The following is a 23,554-nucleotide window of genomic DNA, read 5'->3' on the forward strand; positions in this document are numbered from 1 at the left end:
TCCCCTTGTCTGCCTTGCCTGTCCGCCTCTGCCCTCTCCTCCTCCCTCATTCAAACAAGTGGCTCTCCCAAGGAGTTTCTGGAAGCCGCTGCGAGTGTGGTAGTTGGGGGCAGGAGATGGCTGGGTGCTGGGGCAGGAGTCAGGAGTCGGGGGAGGGGGAGATGGCGTTGACTGACCCTGGGTATGGTCCCCCTGAAGTGGCAGAATGAGCGGAGGACTCTGGGTGCAGATCTCTCCCCTGGGTGGCCTGGAAGTGGGGCCATCTGGGGACCCCATGAGTGCCTAGGGTGTAACAGGAGTTTGGGGGAGCAAGCAGCCTGACAAGATCTAAGGCAGGGGCCAGGGACCCCCCATCCAGGGCTGGGGGCTGCCTCCGCCGCTGGCCTGGCTCCTGCCGCCAGTGCCGCCGGTGAAGCTCTGTTGACATGTCCTGAATTATTAAGCACGGGGTGGGCTCCGGAGCACATGCTGAGCGGAGCGGCTGGGGCTGCGCGGCGTGGCGGAGCAGCGCTCACTCCCTCGCTCGCTCGCTCGCTCGCTCGCAGGGACACACGCAGGGGCTGACAGCTGTGCTGGTGCTGATAAGGGAAGCCACAAGGAGACGATCGAGGAGAGAGACAAGCAGCAGCAGAGGCAGCAGCAGCAGAGGCAGCACGAGGGCTGCGGAGCTGCTGGGAGTGGGAGTGACTCCCCCACCTCGGGCCCCCACCCTGTCCCTGTCCTCCTCCCGCTTCCCTGAGTTTAGAAGAGCAGCCGCTGCCACCACCGCCACTCCGGAGGGCACCGGGGGCTGCTGGCCAGGGAGGGACAGGGGCAGGGAGGCTCTGGCCAGTCCCAGCAGCCAGGGACAGATGCCGATCGAGATTGTGTGCAAAATCAAATTTGCAGAGGAGGATGCGAAACCCAAGGAGAAGGAGGCAGGGGATGAGCAAAGCCTCCTGGGGGCGGCACAGGGGGCAGCAGCCCCCCGGGACCTGGCCACCTTTGCGAGCACCAGCACTCTGCACGGGCTGGGCCGGGCCTGTGGCCCAGGCCCCCACGGACTGCGCAGAACCCTGTGGGCACTGGCCCTACTCACCTCGCTGGCCGCCTTCCTGTACCAGGCTATTGGCCTGGCCCGGGGCTACCTGACCCGGCCTCACCTGGTGGCAATGGACCCTGCTGCCCCAGCCCCGGTGGCGGGCTTCCCGGCCGTCACCCTCTGCAACATCAACCGCTTCCGGCACTCGGCACTCAGCGACGCCGACATCTTCCACCTGGCCAACCTGACGGGGCTGCCCCCCAAAGACCGGGACGGACACCGTGCTGCCGGCCTGCGCTACCCGGAGCCCGACATGGTAGACATCCTCAACCGCACCGGCCACCAGCTTGCCGACATGCTCAAGAGCTGCAACTTCAGTGGGCACCACTGTTCCGCCAGCAACTTCTCCGTGGTGAGTCCTGCCAGCTGGCCTGCCCGGCCTGGGGTGGCCGGAGGCCGGGGGAGGGGTGCGGGGGGGGGGAGGCGGGGGAGGTGGCGCGCAGGGGCATCCTCCACAGGGCTTCCCTTCCTTCAGCCACCAGAGGCTGGCCTGGTGTCTCCCCCAAGCCCGGTGTTTCCCCTCTTGCTCCCCAGCCACGGAGCGGGGGGCCGCTCCCCGGGGCTCACCCTGGCACTGGGGCTGTTGCTCCTCTTCTTGACTCTGCTGCTACCGCAGTCCCAGGTCTGCGCCCGGGGGGCCTGGAGTGGGCCCGGGGGGCCCTGAAGCCGGGCAGCTTGCAGGGAAGGGCTGCACCGTGCCAAGGCCGGGCCAACTGACCCCCGCTTTATCTCTTGTTCCCTTTTTCTTCTGGCTTCTTCTCCCCACTGAATGAGGGTGTTGGGAAGAGGGTGTTTGGGGGCTCCAGCAAGAGAGGGACTCAGGGCTGCCTCCTGGGGAGCTGGCCCGACCGGCGGGCCGGATAGAGACGATCTTGATCTTCGTGTACACTGGGCGCCAGTGTCTCTTCTCTGTCTCTGTGTCTCTCATACACACCCCCTTTCACAGACTCCCTCACACATCCCTCTTTCATGCTGCCCCTCCAGCCTCTCTCCCTTACCCTCCCTCCGTTTCCTGGTTCTCGCTAGTCCCTTGCCCGGCTCTGGCTCTTACACTGAGAATCACTCATTCACTCTTCTGTGCATGGCTCACCCTCACAGCAACCCAGCAACACACACACACACACACACACACACACCCCTACTGCTCAGGGACAGTTTTCTGCACTCCCTCTCTTATACTCAGTGTCCCTGTCACTACACTCACATCCACACCTGCACACCCACACACCGAGAGCTACTCATGTCCGTGCCCACATCCCAGGTCTTACTTAGCTGCTGAGGACAGGGTCACACTGTGGAGGCCATCCCCTTTGTGATGCCCACCCCCATCTATCTCAATCCCTGAGCCCCATGCGGGGACTGCTGGTGGCAGTGCCATCTCTCTCACGTGTGTGGACACAGACACACACACACACACACACACACACTCTCATTGAGATCGGGAGTGTGGGCTTGGGCTGCCCTCCCATGCACACCTCCCACAGTCAGGTGTGAGCGCAGGGGGCGTGTCTTGTGTGCTGTCTGTCTGTCTGTCAGTCAGTGCTCCATTCACCCACAGTCACAGGGTAGCTATTATCCCTGGTGCTAGAGACCCCAGGTCCCCGGTTGACTCCAGCATTGTATACATGTGTGCTCGCATCCTTGTTACCAGTGCCCGGTGCATATGCAAATACGTGGCGTCAACATGGTGCCCAGTCCAGCCAGCCTCCAGTGGCCTGCCCCGAAGATGGGAGGGGGCTTTCCTTCCCCCTGCCCAGGTTCCCATTCACTCACTCACTGCCTCAGCCCCCGCAGGAAGCGTGCCCCTATGAGGCTCCTGTAACCACTACCCATGCCTGCAGCCCCTGGGTCCTCCTGCCACTGGGTGTGGGGGGAATTGTGTAGAAATGGAGGGACCGGAAGGAGGGATTGCGCCGGGTGGGGGGCACTGGGCTTTTGTGTGACCACACACCCCACTTCTAGGAAAACATCACTGCTCCCAAACCCAGGGCTGCGAGAGTCCCCAAGAAGGAGGTGAGGCGCAGAGCATGTGCATGTGGCCTTTTGGGTCCATGGAGCCCCTCTGGCTGACATCCTCACCCCTCAGAGTTGGGGGGAGGGGGACAGAGCCCAGTCTCAGCAGGTGCTGGTGGGGCAGAAATCAATGCGAGCTTTGTGTCCCTGAGCGGGAGTTTGCCTCCCAGGCCCCTGGTCGGTGGGGGTAGAAAGGAAAGGGGAAGTGTGTTGAAACCTCAGTGGGAAGGAGGGTGGTGGGAGGGAGAGACAGAGATGGAGAAGGGGGGGTAAGGTGAGGGAAGCAGGGGTTTCCTGCCTGGCTCTAGGAAAGGAGTTGCCTGGAGGATGTGGGAGCAGGGAGTCTCTGGGAATCCTGAGATGGCTAAGGGGGTGAGTGGGGGTGTGGGGGTTGTCCAGCAGGGCCTTTCCTACCAGAGAGGAGAGCAGCAGAAGTTTGTGGGTCTCAGCTTCGGGCTGCGGCACACCCAAGAAGGGCGGAGGGGCAAAGCAAGCACCGGGGGGCCGGGACGCCCCCCTGTCGATCCTGGGTTCCCTGTCTCCCGCCCAATCTAGACCCCATAGCCTTCTGCCCGTCTACCGTTTGCTGGGTGTCACTCTCCCTTGGACTTGGCCTTCTAGGGTTTGAGTCTGCTGCAGATTCACCAGGGTCTGGGATGCGGGCTGGGATGGCGGTTCACGATGTGTGGCAGCGGGGAAGGTGGGGGTGCGCTGCAGGGCAAGACTGGAGAAGGGGCAGGAGCTGAACACAAGGGGTCTTTAAGGAGGACAACGAGGTCCTGTGTCCTGTGGTTAAGAACACGGAGCTCAGGCTGGGGCTCTAGGGTGGGGAGACGGGTACAGGGAATCTGCCAGGGTGTGAGTGGTGAGATGGTCAGTGACAATGACAGGCTTTGGGTAAGGGGCTGTGATGTGTTTTCTGTGGCTTTCCCTGCTTCCTCCTTCCCACTCCCCACTCTGCTGTGACCTTTCCTCCAGAATCCAAGTTAATAAATGTCACATTTTCCAGCCTATTTTTACTCTGGGTAATGTGCCCTCCCCCAGTCCCCTAAGCTGCTGCTCTTGCTTCTGTTACCACTGCAATTGCTTTCACCCCCACGCTCCCAAATACCCCCTCACTGACTCCCAGTCACTCACCCAATCAACACGGAGCTCTGAATGCCTACTGTGTGCCTGCTAGGTGGGGCAGCGGGGGGGGGGGGCGGTGGACAAAGACGGGAAGCCCTGGTCCCCGGTCCCCGGTCCCTGTCCTCAAGCAGCCTACACTCTCCTGGTGGAGCAGAGACGGGGACACTCAAAAGCTTAACCAACCATGCAAGAGTTAACCAGCCATGCAAGCAGTGTCAGGAGCTGCCAGGATTCATTGCCCAAAGAGGTCCAGGGATAGTAAGAGCCTGGGTTCAGACAGAGAGGCCACTCTGGGCCGAGGAGGGCTGGGAGGGTTCAAGGGGTGAGGCAGGCCTGGGAGGTTTGGAGAGGAGGGGAGAGAGAGAGGAAAGAGCTCCTGGGTGGTGGGGAACACTCACCCCTCCACCCCTGCTCCCCTCCGCCCAGCTTACAGGGTCCCTTCTCCTCTTCCCCTCCCCCTCCTTACACAGTCTCATACCCACCCACCCACTCCCACCTCGCCTCCTGCTCTCACCACCTATATGTTCTCTCCCTGCCTCCGATTTCCACCACCATCTGCTCCCCCCCACCCTGGTGCTCCAAGCCCCAGCCACACTTTCCCCATTGCGGCTTGCTCTCAGCCTGCCCACTTACTAGAAGGCAGAAATCACTCTTTCTCCCTGGGCTTCATCTCTTTAGCTGTAAAATGCAAGGGTGGCTCTAAAATTCAGCTTCTCCTCTCAGCTGGGGTGTGTATGGCCGAACAGTTGAGTGTGTGTGTTTCTGGAGCCGGACCGTCTGGATTTGAACCTCCGCTCTACCCTTTAAGCTGTGTGGCCTTGGAGAAGTCAAAAAGCTTCCGTGAGCTTCCGTTTCCACATCCAGTAAATACAATATTAGATCCTAGAAAATTCAGGCAGTTGAGAGGATTAAAAAGGTGGCAGAAAAGAACTTAGCACACTGCCTGGCAAGCACATAGTGTGTCCTGTGGAAGCGTCCGCTATTACAAAGGCTACCGCCACAGGTCCCTGCTCTCTTACCTGACTATTCCCAGCACCACCTGCTGGTACCCACCCACCTGCTGGCATATTTGCTATTTGCCATCACCTGGCCTTCCGGCTGTCTTGATCCTCAGGCCCAGGCCCTCCCCTGCCTACTAAGCATTCCTATGCTACTCACCCCCTTCCAAATATTCACGTGCTTGTGTGCACGCGTGCAGGCACACTCTCTCCAGATCAGTGCTCTCCCACAGAACATTTCTGGGGTGGCAGAAACGTATCTGTGCTGTCCCACATGGTAGTCACTAGCCACGCCGGCTGTTGAGCATCTGACATGTGATTCGTGTGACCGAGAAAATGAATTGTTCGATTCAAATAGCCGCAAGTGGCTAGTGGCAACCGTCATGGACGGCACAGTTCTCAGTGGGCCTAGGAACTACGTTCAGACTGCAGGACTGGGCAGGGCTGGGAATTCCAACTGGCATCAAAGGACGTGGGTGGTGGGTGTGGGCTCTGGTTGGGAGTTCTGGGAGTCTATGGTCCGGGCTGAGGTCCCGGGCTGAGCTGAGGACAGGACCTGTGTCTGGGGTGTCTGGGAACACCACGTGAGCTGATACATCTTTCTTCCTGGGTGCAGGACACGACCTCGGTTCTTTTCTCTTCCATTCTATTGTCTGGAAAATTGAGGCGTGGGGGAGGTGGCGAATCCTGGAGGAGGCAGGGGTAGGACCCAGCCTCTCTCTGTGGGTCGTCCAGGGTCCAGCCAGTCCTTGGAGGGGCAGGGGACCAGGGACCTGTGGGCACTTCACTGTCTCCATCCCCTCTTGGCTCTCAGACTTCCCTCCCCCTCCCAACCCTCCTTCCCCACTCGCTGGTGACTGCCGTGACTATTAATCACTCACCCTGTTCTCTTCCTCTCTGCTAATCAGGCACAATTAGACAAGGCCTCTTCCAGCTGGGCAGTCCCCCTCCCTGCCCTCCTCCCTCCTCTGCCAGCCCCACCCCAGCTGCCAGGCAGGACAGATCAGAGACAGGGGGAGCAGCATGCGTGCGGCCCTCTAGCACTCCCCGGCTTCCCCCATACCAGATCCTGGCAATCTCCAGCCCTGGAGCCCAGCTTCCTCCGAAGCTCCGTTCCCTTCCCTGGTGTGGTCAGGGCAGCTCTGATCCTCTCTGCCCTGCCTCCCGCGACCATGACAACTCCATACCTTGGCTGCTGGCTCCAGGGGGCCTGAGGGCTGCCCCTTGCCCCCTAGACTCAGGAACAACGGCCCGGGCTTCCCTCTGAGGTTGGCGCAGGCCACTTACCTACCAGACAAGCTTACCTCTTACCCTCCCCCTCTGCCCAGCCCTCTGTCCCCTATGTCCCATCCTCTCCTAAGGCATGAATCTTGAGAACATTTCGTTCAACATCTAGTTCAGGGTTGTCCTGCCTTCAGGAACCAGGCAGGTCAGGCAGGGAGGGTGCACATTAGGGAAGGGTGGGGTCTGAGCAGAACTGAAGATCAGGTATCCCTGATGGGGAGCGGTCCCTCAGCCCCAGCTAACTCGCGCCCTGGGGGCAGGGATGCCCCGTGTTTGGGGGCGGGGGTGGGGTCTTCCAGTTTGTCCCAAAGAAGCTCAAGTCTTGATTTTAATAAAAATGTTCCTGATTTTAAAAAATATTTTGAGAGCTACCTGCAAGTCACAGCTTGCAGAACCCCAGTGCTTACTCTCCCTTTGCCTGCCCCAGAGCTGGCTGCTGTCCCTCGGGCCCTCCTGGTGGGGGTGCCCTCAGTCTGGCTGCTTCCCATTGGCCAGTGGAATTGGTGGAGGGGGATTCAAGTGGTGTGGCCAAGCACCCAAGGGCAGGGGCTGTTATTGTTACAGAGGACTGGTCTCGGAGGGCAGCGGGGAGGGCCAGGAGGGACCCGCCCCACCCAGACCCACTCAGCAGCCCCGTGGCCTCTTCATTAATCAGGAATCAGCCCCGAGCTGGGCTCATTATCAGCTCAGCTTCTGGTGGCACTGCCGGAAGATGCTGATTAGCATTTGAAGAAATGGCCCCAGTATCCCCCTCCGGTCCTCCCTCTTTCTCCCCTACACGGGCTCCTTCCTGGATCCCCACCCCTGCCCTACGGCTTCCAGGGGAGGAATCTGCTCCCTCTCGTGGCTGGCGGCAGGGCTGCCCTCACCACTCCCAGGCTGGGGGGCAGAAAGGGATCAGAAATGAGGGGTGGGGGAGGCAGGAGCATCCCAGCGAGCACTAGGAGGGCTGAGCATCAGGGCTGCTCAGGTTGAAGCCCCAGAGTCAGTGGGTCCCACTGGGCAGGAGTGAATGCAGACTGGAGACAGGCTGGTCAGGAAGAGATGGACAGTCACCCTGGAGGAGGGCAGCCTCAGGCTGGTGGGTTATCAGCGTTGCCCTGCCCTTCCAGGCTCTCTGGGCAATGCCACCTCCGTCTAGCAGGGGGGTGGGGACAGCCAGAACCATGGACAGGAGACCTGAGGGTTAGGGTCTTGGAGCCATCCAGATGAACGGGGGTGGGAAGGCGAGAGTACGACAGAGACAAGGAGGGTGGAGAGGAGAAGGTTCAGAGTGAGGTGTGTTTCCAGAAAGGGGTGGATGGCTGGGGAGGGTGTCTGCCCTTCTTCCCCTGGCTCCCAAGCTGGGGGCGGCAGCGCTGGAAGTCCAACCCCCCCCCCCGGGCCCCTCTAATGTTCCCCACGCCCTTGGGACACCCGTTTGGGGTTGGAGGGGGAGCAGTTCCAGAGAGACAGGCATGGGCTGCAGCAGCGAGGCAGCAGCGAGAGAGTTCAGAGAGGAGCCACGGGATGATTAAGGGGAAATGGAGGATTGATTTAGGAGGAAAGATTAAAGGAGCTAAATCCGTGGCGCTTGGCTCAGCGGTGACTAAGCGTGGACAGGATAATAGCTTACAAATGTGTGAAAGGTGTAAATACCAAATGGGGGGAGGGGAGGCGGCTCGGGGGGCCAGGGGAGCGGGGACAGGGACTGGTCAGGCCCCTGGGGGCTGGGGGGGATAGACTGGGGACTCCTGGGACACTGCCCGGTAGGGCTGGCCCCTCTCCAGTGGGGGTGCAGGGGAGGGAAACGGGGTTGGGGCGTCCCAGGTTCCAAACGGGCTCCGCTTCTGAGGCGCAGCTTCGCGGACCTAATGCTGACCTCCACGTCCCACTCACTCCCGTCCCGCAGAGGATCTGAGGTCGCGGGTTCAAATCCCGTCGGAGTCCGCCTGCGCCCCTCGGCCCCAGGTCTTTCCCGCTGCCCCCGGAGAGCGGTCTCCCCGGGCCCCCGCCCTGCCGGGCGGGCTTGCGCCCCCTCTGCGCTCCCCGGCCGCGGCGGGCGGCGGGAGGCGGTGTCTCCCTCCGCGGTGGAAGCCTCTGGCGCTGCTGTGTGCGGAGGTCACTTTGCTGAGGAGCCGGGAGCCGAGGGAATGCAAATGAGGCAAACCCAGGGAGGAGAGCCGAGGCGCCCGGAGGAGACGGGAGGGAGGGCGCTCGGGCGCGGTGATGGATGCCTGCCCCGCGGGAGGGAGGAGGGGGCGGCGGGGAGCGCGCGGCGGTGGGTGCGGACCTCGGGGTGCGGGTGGGCCCGGCCCGGGTGCCAACATGTGTGTGCCGGGGAGTGGGGCGCACACCCACACGCCCGCCGCCACCTTCTCAGTCTTGGCCGGGAACTCCCGCTCGGCCGTGGGTGTGTGCTGTACTCTGTCAACAAAACTCCCCAACGAATCACTTTGCATCCAGGGGCGGCAATGTCAGGGAAGGGCTTCGTTACAAATTAAAAATATCCCCGCCTGGAAAACAGACTTTCTAGGGTTTAAGGCCTAAGTGGTAGCTACCTAGGAACAGGTTTACGGGTTTACCTGCGTGCTGGAGACCCCGCGCTCTCCTCTCGCGTGGAAACGCGGCGCACTCCTGGAATCACCGCCTTCTTCTACGGCCCCCAGCTCCCCAGGCTCCCGGAGCGACCTCGGCCAGGAGGCCCGCGGCCTTGACCGCCCCCTACTTCGCTCCCACCGCAGCTCACATTAACATTTGAACAAACACTGCTCCCATTTCCTCCTAGACCTGGGAGCGGGAGTGCTTCAAGCTTGGAGAGGAAGTTGCTCTGAAAAGCTGTGAGGGTGTGATGGGGGAGGCCAGGCCTGCTTGGGGGGTGGCCAGGCTCCTCGGTCCCGACTGTGTGGCCGGATCCGAAGCCCTTTCGGGTGTGGGCGGTGTGGGTGAGTGGGCTTGCTCTGGGAAGCTCTACCCTCCGACCCCAATCCCACTGCCAGAGGACTTGTGGGATACCGTCACAGCAATAGTCCCAGGCAGTAATGATCTGCCTATACCTGTGACTGTTCTGTTTTGTTCGCGGCTGCGGTACACCTGCCTCCTAGTGTAGGTGGCTCAATAAACACGTTTTGAATGAATGAATCCCTTTGCAGCCAGACAGCAAACTCCTTCAGGGCAGCGACTGTCTGTTTTGTTCTCTGAGTCACCCACAGCACCAGGCACAGTGCCCGACACAGTGCACAGCGTCAAAGAATAGCGGTGGGTTGGGGGGCCCAAGTGGCTCAATCGGTTAAGCGACCGATCTCACGGTTCGTGGGTTTGAGCCCCGCGTCGGGCTCTGTGCTGGCTGTCAGCTCAGAGCCTGGAGACTGTTTTGGATTCTGTGTCTCCCTCTCCCTCTGACCCTGCACTCTCTCTCTCTCAGAAACAGATAAAATATTTTTTTAAATTAAAAATAAAAAACAATAGTGGTGGGCACATACATGTGGTTTGAACACTTGTCGTTTCTCCGGCACCTATTGTCAGTGCTGTGACAGGTATGTGTCATCACACAGTGGATGTGAACACAGACTCAGGCACTGGACTGGCTGGTACCCTGCTGTGGCATGTTATGTGAGCCTGGCAGGTTCCTTACCCTCCTTGGGCTTCTAGTGTTTTGTCTATCAAATGGGGATAAGAGACCTCTACTATAGGGTTTTTGTGAGAATTAAGGAGTTAATTTATATAAAGTGCTTAGGGCGGCGCTTGACACAGAGTAAGCACTAAATAAATGTTAGATGTTGCTATTATTTATGTATATCATCTAGTTCCTCATAACACAGATCCGAGAGGTTCAATGACTGAATCCGAATCCCACAGACAATAAAGGCAGGGCTCAGATGTGAACCAGGCTGGGCTGCAAGCCTGTTTGCTGGGTGCTGCTTCACAGCCAGTAGGAGAGCCACATCCCTGTGCCGGGTGGGTGGTTCACTCTGATGGGGCCCCATCCCCTAAGAAACACAGTCTCTCCCAAATTGCCAAGAGAGCCTTTACCAAGGTGCACGGTGCCCTAAAAATGGGACCAGTGGGAATCTAAGATCAAAATGTTACACCAAGGTCAAGTATACTTCAATGAAAGAAAGAAAGAAAAAAGGAGGGGCACCTGGGTGGCTCAGTCAGTTGAGCCTCCGACTTGGGCTCAGGTCAGGGTCTCACAGTTCGTGGGTTCGAGCCCCGCATCGGGCTCTGTGCTGACAGCTAGCTCAGAGCCTGGAGCCTGCTTCAGATTCTGTATCTCCCTCTCTCTGACCCTCCCCTGCTCATGCTGTCTGTCTCTCTCAGAAATAAATAAAACATTTCAAAAAAATTTTTAAAAAGGGAGGTAAGAAAGAAAGAGCCGCACCATTTGGCAAGAGGTTCCATTCACAAATCTACACCCTATGCCTTCCCCCCCCCCACCACATACACACCTTTCTTGAGCACCCTACCACACATCACTGTAAATTCATCTCTAATCCTCACAACTAACTTTAAGAGAAGAAATTACCACTTCCCTTTAACAGATGAACAATCCTAGGCTCAGAGAGGTTAAATCATGCATCTGCACCCAAGGTTACTGTTCTGTAGGATTCCAAAAGATGTGCCCCTTTCCCCATGGTATGAAGCTGTGATATGTGTATCCATGCCCAGCACCACCTCCAGGGGTCGATCTCTGCCCCAGGATGTATTGGCCTCTACCACATTCTTATTACTAATAGTGAGGGCTCATGTATATGACTTCACTTTGCAGACGTCTCTTTCGTACACTTACCATCACCCTGTGAAATTTTATTCTAGGCAAGAATTTCTATTTCCACTTGACAGATGAGGAAACTGAGGTCCAGAGAAGTCAATAAATCACTATACTAGCCAAGGTTACACAAGGCTGTCAGTAACCAGCTGAAGCTGCACCAGGGTCTATGGACTCCTTGGCAGTGGTGGGGATGGGGGTTAGAGGAGAGTGTTGGGGCCAGTGGAGGAGAGGGACTGGACTCTAGTTCTGAATTTGCCCCATCTTCCTCTGTGCCCTTGGATATGTACCTTGCCACCCTTCTGCAGGGTTAAAGGGAGTCCATTCCAGGGGCTTAAGTGAGAGGCGTAGGCCTGGACCACATGGGGGGGGTGCTGATGGGATGTGGGGCAGGAGGAAGCTCTTGTGGGAAAGTTGGGGTGGGTGGGGGGGAAGCACCAGGGCCTTAGCAGAGGCAGGGTGCCCAGAAGGCAGTGGAGATAAAAGCCCAGGCCGCAGATTAGCTCTGGGATTAGCGCAGCCTCTGCTGCTTGGTTTCTTATCTCCTGGAGGCCCCCGGCCCTCTCCCCCACAGCTCTGAGCTCTGGCCCCACTAATTGCCTGTTAACCCCATGGGCTCCATGACTGCAGGGAGGATGAGGGGTGGGGAGGGCTGGGGAGGGCTGGGGGTGCAGGCCAGCAGGCCAAGGAGAGCTTTCCGGGGGGCAGGGGGAATGGCCGCTGTGGGTAGATGGAAGCCAAGAGGCTGTGAGAAGCCACTGCTCAGAGTGGAGAGCTCAGAGAGGACAGATCCCTCGCAACCTCTGATGTTGTCTGGGGCAGACGTGGAGGAGGGGGCAGGGAGAAGGAGGGGGCACACGTGGGGGGTCCTGGCTTGGCAGAGGCAGTCTCAGGCCCAGGGAAAAGTCTAGTAGGAAGATAAGAGACGGAGACTGGACACCTCGGCTAAGGATAAACAGGTAGCACATGCAGAGGGCGAAGAAAGAAAGGAAGGACAGGGTGCTTCAGGCCAATGGGAGAGCACGACAGAGGCCGGTGGATGGACTGGCTGACAGAGGGCAAGGGACAGAGAAACAGAGGCCAGATGGATAATTTATCAGATGCCGAGGGCAGCCAGGCCGGGAGAACAGAGAAGAGCCTGGAGACACAGGGATCAGAGGGACAGAGACTAGGGAGGCAGACCGAGGCCAGGGTCCAGGCGAAGAAAGGGTGAGCTGGTCTGAGAGGCACGGGCAGAGGGCTGGACAAAAGAGAGAGAGAGAGAGAGAGAGGGAGAGAGAGGGAGAGAGAGAAAGGTAACAGAAGGGCCCAAGGGTCCCCACGCAGCACTGACAGATTCCCATCTAGAAGCTATTCAGCCCGGGTCTGGAAGGATTCTGGGAGGCCATGTGCTCAGCTTAGGGTCAGGAGGCTGGACCCAGGAGCTAAGACTGAAGGCGGCGGGGGGGGGGGGGAGAGCAGACCAAAGAAAGAGGTGGGGGTCTGAGATGAGGACAGGGCCCTAAGGCTGAGGGCTGGTGGTGGGTCATTTGGAGACAGACCCTCAGTACCTCAGGACATCCTAGCCCAGCACCTGCCCCTTTCCCCTGCTGGGCCCTGGACTCTCCTCTGCGCATCCCCTCCTTCCGGGCCAGTCCATGGGGAAGAGAGCAGTGACCAGCCTGGGGGACCTTGAGGCGCAGCGGCCGTGCCGTCTCCATGGAAGAGGCTGTGGGCTGTGCCGCCACCAGGGTTCTGCCACTTAGGAGCTGGTAGTTCCCCCCCGCCGCTGCCTGCCTGGCCCGGGGACCGTCTCCGGGGCAACGCTCTGCTCTGCCCAGTGGTCGGGCCTGACCTGGGCTGTGCAAGGGGCCCGGCCCTGCCAGTCTAGCCTGTCCATTCCCTGCAGAGTGTATGTATCAGACCCAGAGCACTCCCACCCTCTGTCACCCCCACTCTGCACAACCCCCTCAAGGGCAGGGGTGCCAGGTAACCACCCCCCTCCAAAGCTATTGTAGTCAAAGCCTTCCTGATTACCTCTGCCCTGCATGGGGCTGGGCTCAGCGCCAAGCAGCAAGGTCTGTGCGTACTTACTAGAGGTATTGAAAGGGAGGCTGCCCAAGGCCCGCCCAGGGTCAGGAGCCTACCAGAGTCATCTAGTCACTGAATACCCGCCAGGTGTTTTATAAGCACCAATTCTGCTTGGCACTGGGCTCAGTTCTGTTTGGATCTCTGCTGTTTTCTACTGGCTGTGTGCCCTTAGCTAACTCACCTTCCCTCTCTGAGCTTTCTCACCGTGAAATGGGGGCAACGATACTTTCCTCATGTGGTTTTCCTGAAGGCTCCCAGGAAAACATAAATCAAAAGCACCATAGCCATAACGCAAGACCTCTGGTAGGGTTCCCCCAGACACTCCTTCCCTCGATCTCACACCTTCTACACATTGTACTGGGGTCACCTCACACCTTCTACACGTTGTACTAGGGTCTATGCATACCCAGATGGGCTCTGCGCCTCCCTGCTGTGGGCAGCCCTCAGCCCTTCGGGTTGGGCCGGGCTGAGCTGTGGAGAGGCCATGATGATTAGGGGGAGCCCGGGTGGTGGTGCACACGGGGGGTGGGGGTAGCTCACTAAATGGGGTCCCCCATGCATCCCATGCCTTGTTTAGCCTCTCAACTAGAGCATTCACTCCAACTGGCTGCATCAGTAAGAGCTGATTCCAGCATCTTCTTGGCCTGGAGTAGGAAGAGGGTGGGTGCCTTGAGATTTGAGGCAAATACTTACGTATTCTCCCCATCTACCCTTCCTACACCCCCCAGCGACCCAGGAATCTTGCACCGAGCCCCTCTCCAGGTTCCCTTCCTTCCAGTAACACGCTGTCAGAGTGCACATATAAAGTGGAGCTGCCCTACTGGACATTTAGGGCCTTTCTACTTGAGGTTCGGTCCATGGACTAGCAGGTTGTTAGAAATGCAGAATCTCAGTCTTGGCCCCCTCCCCTTGCCAACACACATCACCGAACCAGAAACTGCATTTTAACAAGGTCCCCGGGTGCTTTGTGCAGCACACATTAAAGCTTGAGAAGCACTGATCTTGGAGACCTTGGTAAATCAACCCACCTCTCTGAGCCTCCATTTCCTCATCTGTGGGATATGGGGTGGTTGTGAGGACTCCATTGGAAAGAGCATGGTAGGCATTTAGCTCAGTGCCTGGGCACAGTGAACGCTCTGGGACTGTCAGCCAGACCTATTCCTGCCCCACAGATAGACGTGCAGCACGGAGCAGGCAGGGCTGATGCAGACAGGGTGGAGGACTGGAACCCAGAAACTGGTCAGGGGCAGAAGCAGGAGGGGAGGGGCAGGTGAGGAACTGAGGGGCAGCAGATCTGGAGAACAAAGAGTGAGGAAGGTAGGTGGGGGGTGGCGCCTGGGTGGCTCAGACTCTTGATTTCAGCTCGGGTCATGATCTCATGGTTCATGAGTTCGAACCCCACGTTGGGCTCTGCACTTACAGTGCAAAGACTGCTTGGGATTTTCTGTCTCCCTCTGTCTCTGCCCTTGCTCTGCTCATGTCTCTCTCCCCCACCCCCCGCCCCTGCCCAGCTCACTCAAAAATAAACATTTAAGAAATGAAAGGCTTAGAACCAGGTAATCCTTGACCCCCTACCCCAAAAGACAGGGTTAGCTTTAAAAAAAAAAAAAGTGAGGAAGGTGTACAGGAATGGAGTGGAAGGGAAGGAGGAATTGGCGGGGGAGGGGACAGACTGGCGTTAAATCACTCATCTCTCTCACTTCTCACCTGGGGCTGAAACGAAGCTGGGACTTGGGTTGGCAGGTGACGACTGCCAGCAGTGGGTTGTGGGAACAGCTCAAGTCTTGCATCCAGATGAATTCCGCCTCTCCTACCGGCTAGTTAACTGGTTGTGTGACCTTGTGCAAGTCACATCACCTCTCTGAGCTGTGGTTTCCTGGTCTATAAAAGCCAGGTTAATTAAATCTATCCCTATCAGAGTTGCCGAGTGCATGAAATGGGTGTGTGTGTGTGTGTGTGTGTGTGTGTGTGTGTGTGGATGTAGCGTTTCGTAAATTGCAGGGTGCATGTTATGCACCGTTTTTATCTGAGGAGCCAGAAGCAGGATATTTGGGTGACAGAAGAATCACGTGAGAGGAGAGCATCAGCCGCTGAATTGACTAACCTAGGGGGCACCGGAGACTTAACCCTGCCCCCCCCCCCAAGGACAGTGCCCCAGGCCCCTAGTTCTTAGAACTCATCCTTCCTGCTGCCCCCAGCCCAGCCCCTCTCCCTTCTACGCCCTTTCCCTGAAGCTAGGCATTTTGGATACCTTTTCCCCAATACCGCCCGCCCAAGCCTTTTCTCCCAGCTTTTACCAGCGCGAAACGTTTCCAAGGAGAGGGGAGGGGGAGCACGAGAGTGATTGAGTGCACTGACCCCTTGCCCCCAGGGAAGGTGCTGCCTGTGATGGCTTTGACCCGGGGGCTCGTCTCTGTGGGGCGAGCCTGGCAGCGGGGCACCTGCCTCCGCCTCTCTCTTGACCCCCCGTTCCCCAGCTGCTGCGCAGCGACCCCATCGCAGCTACTGGCCGCTGGGGCTTCGACTTCCATCTCCGGGACGCCGGCGCCATCTGGTGTCCATTCTGGGGAGCTCTCCGTAACGGAAAAGAGCTTCGTTAGGCGCCACAGTGAGTGCTCATAAGCGTCCCTTGTGCTCGCCACTGGCCAGTGCTGGAGACACCAAACAAACTCACCGCTCCTGTGCAGCATAAACCTCAGTGGGGGAGAGATGTACACTGAACAAGGAAACAAACAGATAAACAAGATAATCTCCGGTCTTGGTATATACTGAGCAAACCGATGAACACCTTGATGGAGGATGTCCCTAAATGTGTGTGTGGTATATGTGCATGTGTCTGAAAAGGAGACACTTCAGCTGAGACTTAAAAGCCGCTAACCATGCCAGTGGGGTGGGGGTGGGGGGTGGCATTCCAGGAGGGGGAACTAAATGCACAAAGACCAGGGAAGGAAAGGTGCTCCGTAAGTTTGAATTTGTCACCGAGATCTGGGGGTAGAGTGGCAGAAGTCATACCACATGGTGATGGCTTTATTCTCTGGGAAACATTGTGGTCCAAACCAGCAAGGGACTCAGTTGGATCCCTGCACTTCACCATGGGCACTCTGGCTGCTGTGTGAGGGAATATGCCGGGAGTGAGAGGCAAGGATGGATGAAGGCAGACCAGCTAGGAGCCCATAGCGAGGTGGGAGATGCTGGTGAAAGAGGGGACACAAGATGGAAGGAAAGTGGTTGGATTGTAAGTAGATTTCAGAAGTAGAATTGCCCAGCTCAGATTCTGGATTGAACGTAGGAGTGAGAGAGAGAAAAGTGTCGGGCACTCTGACTTGAGAAATTGGATAGATGGTGGGGCCCTTAAATCAGAGGGTGGGGCACCAGATTTGGGAAGATAGCAAGAGTTCTGCTATTGATACGTTAAACTGGAGGTGCCTTTTAATCATCTAAGAGAGGGTGTCAGTAGAAAAGACAGAGTTTAGGGAAGAGGCTGGGCTGCAGATTCGTTGCTGTTGGACAGAGATGTCCAGGCAGGTGGGTGGCCCTTTCACCGGACAGGGAACCTTGAGCTTCAGGAATTGTCTCAGCTTTATCTCCTCTCTTCCTGTCTCTCACCCCCCTCCCCAGGTCTATACCCGCTATGGGAAGTGTTATACCTTCAACGCGGATCCACAGAGTTCACTGCCCAGTCGGGCAGGGGGCATGGGCAGTGGCCTGGAGATCATGCTGGACATCCAGCAGGAGGAATACCTGCCCATCTGGAGAGAGACAAGTATGCAGGGAAAGGGACAGGGGCCGATCTGGGGGTCCAGCCCGGGCCTTGTGCCTGGGATGGGATTCCAAAGGTCTCTATCTCCACTGTGCAGATGAGACATCATTTGAGGCCGGCATCCGAGTGCAGATTCATAGCCAAGAGGAGCCACCCTACATCCACCAGTTGGGCTTTGGCGTGTCCCCAGGCTTCCAAACCTTTGTGTCCTGCCAGGAACAGCGGGTGAGCACCTCCACCTGGGGCCTGGACTGGACACTGGGCAGGGTCCTTGGGCCCAGAGGGGCTGCTGACCAGACCTACCCTCTAGCAGCTCACAGCCCACCAGCCCATGCACGGACTTTGCTGAAGCTGTGGGCAGTGGAGGGCCAGGGGAGCCTTTTGGGCATGACCCCATTATGCACCCCCTCTGCAGCTGACCTATCTGCCCCAGCCCTGGGGCAACTGCCGGGCAGAGAGCGGGCTCAGGGAGCCTGAGCTGCAGGGCTACTCAGCCTACAGTGTGTCTGCCTGCCGGCTGCGCTGTGAAAAGGAGGCCGTGCTCCAGCGTTGCCATTGCCGGATGGTGCACATGCCAGGTGGGCACCCTACCCTCCCGCCAGCCCTCCGTGCCACCCCGCCGGGCTCCGGAACCTCCAGGGGCAGAGCGCTGCTCATGTGCACGAGCAAGTGCATGTGTACCACAACATGTGTGCGTGTCTACACTCACGTGAGTGTATGCAGATGTGCTGGGGAGTTTATACATGTTTCCACATACGCATATGGGGATGCACGGGTGCATGTTTGTGGGCATGTTAATATGCATTTATGCACATGTGTGCTTATGTCCATTTGTGCTTGTGTATTTGAGGCGGTTACGTGCATGTGCTGGTAGACGTGCGTACAGATGTGTGTGTGCATGTGGGCAGTGTGCATTTGTTTGCATGATGTATGTGCGTGTACTTTTTCAGGCATGCATGCACGAGCCTGCGTATGCTCACGCATGTGCAGGAATGTGCAAGCACGTACATCTGTGTGCATGTGTGAGCGCATGTGCGAGCGCATGTGTGTGCACGCACTTGTGTGCCCGCATTTGGGGATGTCATGGGGGAGGGGGGTTGAACCATAGACTCCAGGAACAATCTTCTCTCCTTCCAGGCAATGAGACCATCTGCCCGCCAAACATCTACATCGAGTGTGCTGACCACACCCTGGGTCCGTGCTGCCTTCTCCCCTACCCTGCCTCTTCATCACCCGCCTCTTCATCCCCCTGTCCGTTCTCCTCTGCCTTGGCCCCCTTCCTTCTATTCTCTCCCTGGACTGGTTCCTCCAGGGTTGAACCTTATCCCATACCACCAGGGGGTCTGAGGCCTTTGCAGGTGTGGACACTTGGGTAAGTGGAGGCAGCTGGGTGGGGGTGGCAGAAAAACCAGGACTGGGAGTGAAGGGTTGACTTCTGTTGTGGTTCAGCCAACGAGCTCACCCTCTCTGGGGAAGCAAAATGACTTTTCTCTTGGTCTGAGGAACGTGTGCTGCTATCAGTGTGGGTAAGGCAAACCCCATCTGTCTATAGGTCTCACTTGGGCTGCGATTCACTCATTCTTTCCTCCATCCATCCATCCATCCATCCATCCATCCATCCATCCCTCTGCAGACGTTGGCGGCCTGGGCTGGTGCTGGAGGTGAGAGCAGGAACGAGAGGCTGCCCTCACAGAGCTTCCTGGCCAGCAGGGCTGTGGGCAGGCACTGCACCCGCACAGGCACAACCTTAGTCCTTGGACAGGGGAAACCCAGGGGCGTGTGGCTCCATCTGAGAAGGCAGGATGGTCCTTGGAGGAGGTGATAGATTGGTTAGCTGAGATTCGAAGCGTGTGGAAGAGTCAGCCTGGTGAAAAGAGGGGGACATGCTCTAGGCAGTGGGAACAGTTAAGTGCTAAACACTGTAGCCAGAAAGAAGTTGGTGGGGGGGGGGGCGGACCACTGAAAGGTCAGTGTGGCTCAAGGGCAGAGAACAGGAGGGGCGGCAAGAGTGGAGAGGCTCTGGGAAGCCAACAATGGCTTCAGGCAAGGCAAGAATGCCATCTGATGTTATCAAGGTGACTCTGATTAGCTGTGGAGAAGGGATGGCGGAAGTTAAGACCAAAAGCCAAGCAACCAGTCAGGAGAGCACTGCAGTCATCCAGATGACGGGGCCACTGGGAGGGAGAGACACAACAAGAAGTGCAACCAAGACCTTCTCTGTCCTGCATTCTAACTGCATGAGCCAAAGGGGCCGTGGGAGAGTGTTTAATGAAGGGGCAGATGTGTGAGCAGGCACAAGGGAACCAAAGGGATGGTAAAACTCCACAGAACTGGCAACGCCAGGAAGCCTTGAGTCGTCCACAAATTTGGGGTGTACTGTTAGGCAATGGGGAGCCACAGCAAGTTCTAGAGAGGTATTGGGATGATACAGAGTGAATGCCATTTGCTGCGTTACAGGGTAAAGGAAGGGAGCGCCCCTGGGACTCAGGCAGAGATGTGTGGCTGTCCCAGAGGACAGGAACTGTGGCCACAAGAGGGGGAAGGAGTCTCAGCCAACCAATGGCCTGGTGGTGAGGAAGCTGGGGAAAGAAATACCTTGGCATCTCTCCCCTCCTTGCTCTCTGACCCTGCTGGGGTCTCCCATTGGCCAAACCCAACCCAAAGCCAGAAGACGAAGGAGTCTGGGTAATGCATTTGGCAGACACACCTGCCTCCTGGGCACCGAGAAAGGTGGAGGAGAGTGGAGAGTGGATTTGAAGGGGGGAACAAAGAAAATCCAGCATATTAAACACAGCATTTGTCCTTCTCCCCATCTGTCCACCCATCCACCCACTCATCCATCTGCATATGTGAAAACATGCATATAATCCCATTCATCTCGCGTCCTTTCCAAGCCCCACGTGTGTCTGAGATGTCGTGTGATTGATTGGCTCTGACGGATGGGCTGTGTCCTCCTCCATCTGAGCCATGAGGACTGCTATGCCCCAAAGAGCTGGGACACAGAAAGATAAGCCTGTAGGAGGGTGCTGGGGGGTTCTGCCTTCACCCGCTTTCTTAGGTGGTCTGAAGCTGGTACAGGAAGGAACCCCGAGCCAGCCTCCCCTGGGCAGTGCCAGGGTGGTCGGCCAGTAGAGGTCCTCAGCGAGGACCTGCCTGCCTCAGGACAGCCCCTATGCCTTCTCCCTGCAGCCAGTGGGCCTCTGGGCACCCCGCCCCCCACTGCAGTTGGTGCCTCTGTGTTGCAGACTCCTTGGGTGGGGGCTCCGAGGGCCCGTGTTTCTGCCCTACTCCTTGCAACCTGACCCGCTACGGAAAAGAAATCTCCATGGTCAGGATCCCCAACAGGGGCTCAGCCCGGTACCTGGCAAGGAAGTACAACCGCAACGAAACCTACATACGGTATGTGTGCGTGCGTGCGTGCGTGCGTGTGTGTGTGTTTAGTCGAGGCGACCCGCAACAGGCCTGGTCCGTGATGGAGACTGGGAGTGGGGGGCATCTTTCTTACTAATGAGTCTTCCGCTAGGAAGACCTTTCCGATCCCTTTCTTCTAATGAATCCCTACCCGTCCTCCCTCAAGTCACATCCTGTGTCCCCACCTCCAGGGAGGCCCTTCTTGATCCAAATGCCTTTCCTCTGAGCCCCCACAGCACCCTGTACCTCTCTCGGTCATTGGACTTAATGGTTGTTTTACAGCCCTCTGCTTGTGTCCCCCTTCCCCCGCCCCTTTTCCCAGCAACCTGGGAGCCATTGAATGCATATTGAGTGAGTGCTGTGCTGAGGAAAGGGACAGGGTGGGCTGCAGGAGAGGCCTCTTTGAGCCTTGGGTCTGGTCCCCAGCAGTCAATCTACAAAGGCTGAACATCCTGTGGGTGCCAGGGGACCAGGGTGTGGGGCCTGTGGAGACGGAGATGATTATACCACAAGTCTCCTGCCGCAATTTGAGGCCCTGTTTGATGGTGCGGTGCTGGGTGCTGAGCCTCAGGCCTCCTCTGAGATTAACGGGCGGGGCAGGTGAAGCAGGGGAGGCATGCACAGGGCCTCTGAGGACCCTGTGACAGGAGGAGATGGGGTGGGGGAGAGGCATCCCAACTAGAGAACTGTGGGATCATACAGAGACCAGCCTGAGCATCGGGCAGGCTGTGTGGAGAGAAGCAGATAAGAAAGAAGTCTGGAGGGGCGCCTGGGTGGCTCAGTCGGCTGAGCTTCTGACTTCGTCCCAGGTCATGATTTCATGGTTCGTGTGTTGGAGGCCCGTGTTGGGCTCTGTGCTGACGGCTAGCTCAGAGCCTGGAGTCTGTTTCAGATTCTGTGTCTCCCTCTCTCTCTGACCCTCCCCTGCTCGTGCTGTCTCTCTCTGACCCTCCCCTGCTCGTGCTGTCTCTCTCTGACTCTCAAAAATAAATAAAAAACATTAAAAAAAAGAAAAAAGAAGTCTGGATAAGAAGGTGCAGATCACAGGCAATCTTAGAAGTCTGGAAAAAGAATTTTGGGGTGTACTGTTAGGTAATGGGGAGCCACTGAAAGTTCCAGAGAGGTATTAGGATGATACAGAGTGAATGCTGTTTGCTGCTTTACAGAAGAAGGCAGGAGGAGCTCCTTCAGGCCCAAGAGTTGTTGGTTGGTTTGTTTTAGTGTTTATTTTTGATAGAGAGAGAGAGAGCATGAGAGGGGGAGGTGCAAAGAGAGAGGGGGGCAGAGGATCCGAAGCGGTCTCCGCACTGATACCAAACAGCCCCATGCGGGGCTCAAACTCATGAACTGTGAGATCATGACCTGAGTTGAAGTCGGATGCTCAACCAACTGAGCCACCCAGGCGCCCCTAGGCCCAGGAGTTTTATTTTGCTCCCCCAGCCCCTTGGCTAAGCCTCAAAATATGAAACAGACATGCATCTGGGACTGTCTTCCCTCACAGCCTTTGGGAGTCTGAGGGTGGTCACCAGCTTCTTGGTGCAGGGGACCTCAGACCAGGATGGCCCAACAGGGACACCCGGCTTCCTGTCTCCACAGCGAGAACTTCTTGGTCCTTGATGTCTTTTTTGAAGCCCTGACCTCCGAGGCCATGGAGCAGCGAGCAGCCTACGGCCTGTCAGCCCTGCTGGGTGAGACGCGGCCCTGACCCCGATTCCACGGGGGCAGACGAGCCCAGCCTGGACCTCTGACCCTGCTCTTGTGCTCCCCAGGAGACCTCGGGGGACAGATGGGCCTCTTCATCGGGGCCAGCATCCTCACCCTGCTGGAGATCCTGGACTACATCTATGAGGCAAGGGATGGGGGCCTGGTGGGGGCCCCCCCAGAGGGGCGTGGAGGGTGGGGGGAGGGGCTGTGGGAAAAGCAGGGGGCAGTACGGTCTTCCCGGTGCAGCTGGCCTGGCTGCAAGCTGGGGTTCTTGGCCAGGGCCCCCTGACTGGCTGGAGGGCCTTGGAGGAAGAGGTTGGGTGGGGAGGATTGGGGAGTCCTACTGGGGGGTTGCTGGGGCAGCAAGTCCTACAAGGTGGGCCTGGTGAGGCCTGCCCTTCTCTACCACGTGTCCTGAGCCCACTGCTGTCCCCTCACCCTGAACCCCAAGGTGTCCTGGGACCGACTGAAGCGGGTGTGGCGTCGTCCTAAGACCCCCTTGCGGACCTCCACTGGGGGCATCTCCACCCTGGGGCTGCAGGAGCTCAAGGAGCAGGTGAGGGTGAGCTCTGCAGGGTGCAGCCTGTGCCCTCTCCCGGGGCGCCCGCTTGCAGGACTGAAGGCCTCGACTAAAAGAGCAGAAGGGCTGCCTGGGGTCCCCAAAGCCCTGCCCCAGAGGACCAGGGGACGGAGAGAGGGGGAGAGGCTGGCTGCGGGAGGCGCGGCGTGGGCGCAAGGCCTGCATTCTCTGAGTCCCACTGCCTCTTTACCTTGCAGAGTCCCTGCCCAAGTCGGGGCTGTGTTGAGGGAGGGGCCGCCAGTGGCCTGCTCCCCAACCACCACCACCCTCCTGGGCCCCGGGGAGGCCTCTTTGAAGACTTCGCTTGCTAGGACGGTGCTGTGTCTAAAAAGACCCAGGATTCTGGGGCCCCTCTGGGGATCCTCAGCAGTCTCCTCCTGATCCTGGCACACAAGGCCAGGGGGTGACCCAAGGGGAGGGGGGAGAGGGCAGTGCTCCCTGGGAGGGTGGGGACTCAGTTCACCAGCTCTGGTGGCAGCTGCTTTGCACAAGGGTCCTTCTTGTCCACACCCCCCGGCCACCGGACTGGCCGGGGGCCCAGGGAGGGCTGCAGGGGAGGGGCGGAAAGGAGAGAGGGAGGTGGGAGGAGGGGCCCATCCCAGTAGGGGTGGAACCCCCTGTACATTTGTATATACTTAGGGAGGGCGGGGTGGGGGTGGGGATACAGACGTAGAAGCAGGGGGGGGGTGTGATTCAGGGACAGCCAGGGTCCCAGCCCTAGAAAGTCAGCAGGAGGGGGAGAACCCCCAGGACTCGGGAGTGCTGGGCTGGTCCTGCT

The 23,554-nt window shown here is 58.3% G+C and overlaps 1 protein-coding gene across 1 annotated transcript; it reads left to right on the forward strand.

The window, feature by feature from the left end:
• The first annotated feature begins 556 nt into the window (after positions 1 to 556).
• Positions 557 to 23,167, forward strand: ASIC4 (acid sensing ion channel subunit family member 4). Its single transcript, XM_039216685.1, has 10 exons — positions 557 to 1,433; positions 16,940 to 17,084; positions 17,179 to 17,306; positions 17,497 to 17,659; positions 18,219 to 18,275; positions 20,327 to 20,480; positions 22,089 to 22,180; positions 22,262 to 22,341; positions 22,648 to 22,752; positions 22,974 to 23,167. Exons 1-10 carry the CDS (start codon positions 852 to 854, stop codon positions 23,085 to 23,087), a joined length of 1,620 nt encoding a protein of 539 aa, XP_039072616.1. The 5' UTR covers positions 557 to 851; the 3' UTR covers positions 23,088 to 23,167.
• Positions 23,168 to 23,554: the final 387 nt, after the last annotated feature.

This window comes from Hyaena hyaena, unplaced genomic scaffold (genome assembly GCF_003009895.1).
Source record: "Hyaena hyaena isolate Hyena2069 unplaced genomic scaffold, ASM300989v1 scaffold_650, whole genome shotgun sequence".
Classification (NCBI taxonomy): domain Eukaryota; kingdom Metazoa; phylum Chordata; class Mammalia; order Carnivora; family Hyaenidae; genus Hyaena; species Hyaena hyaena.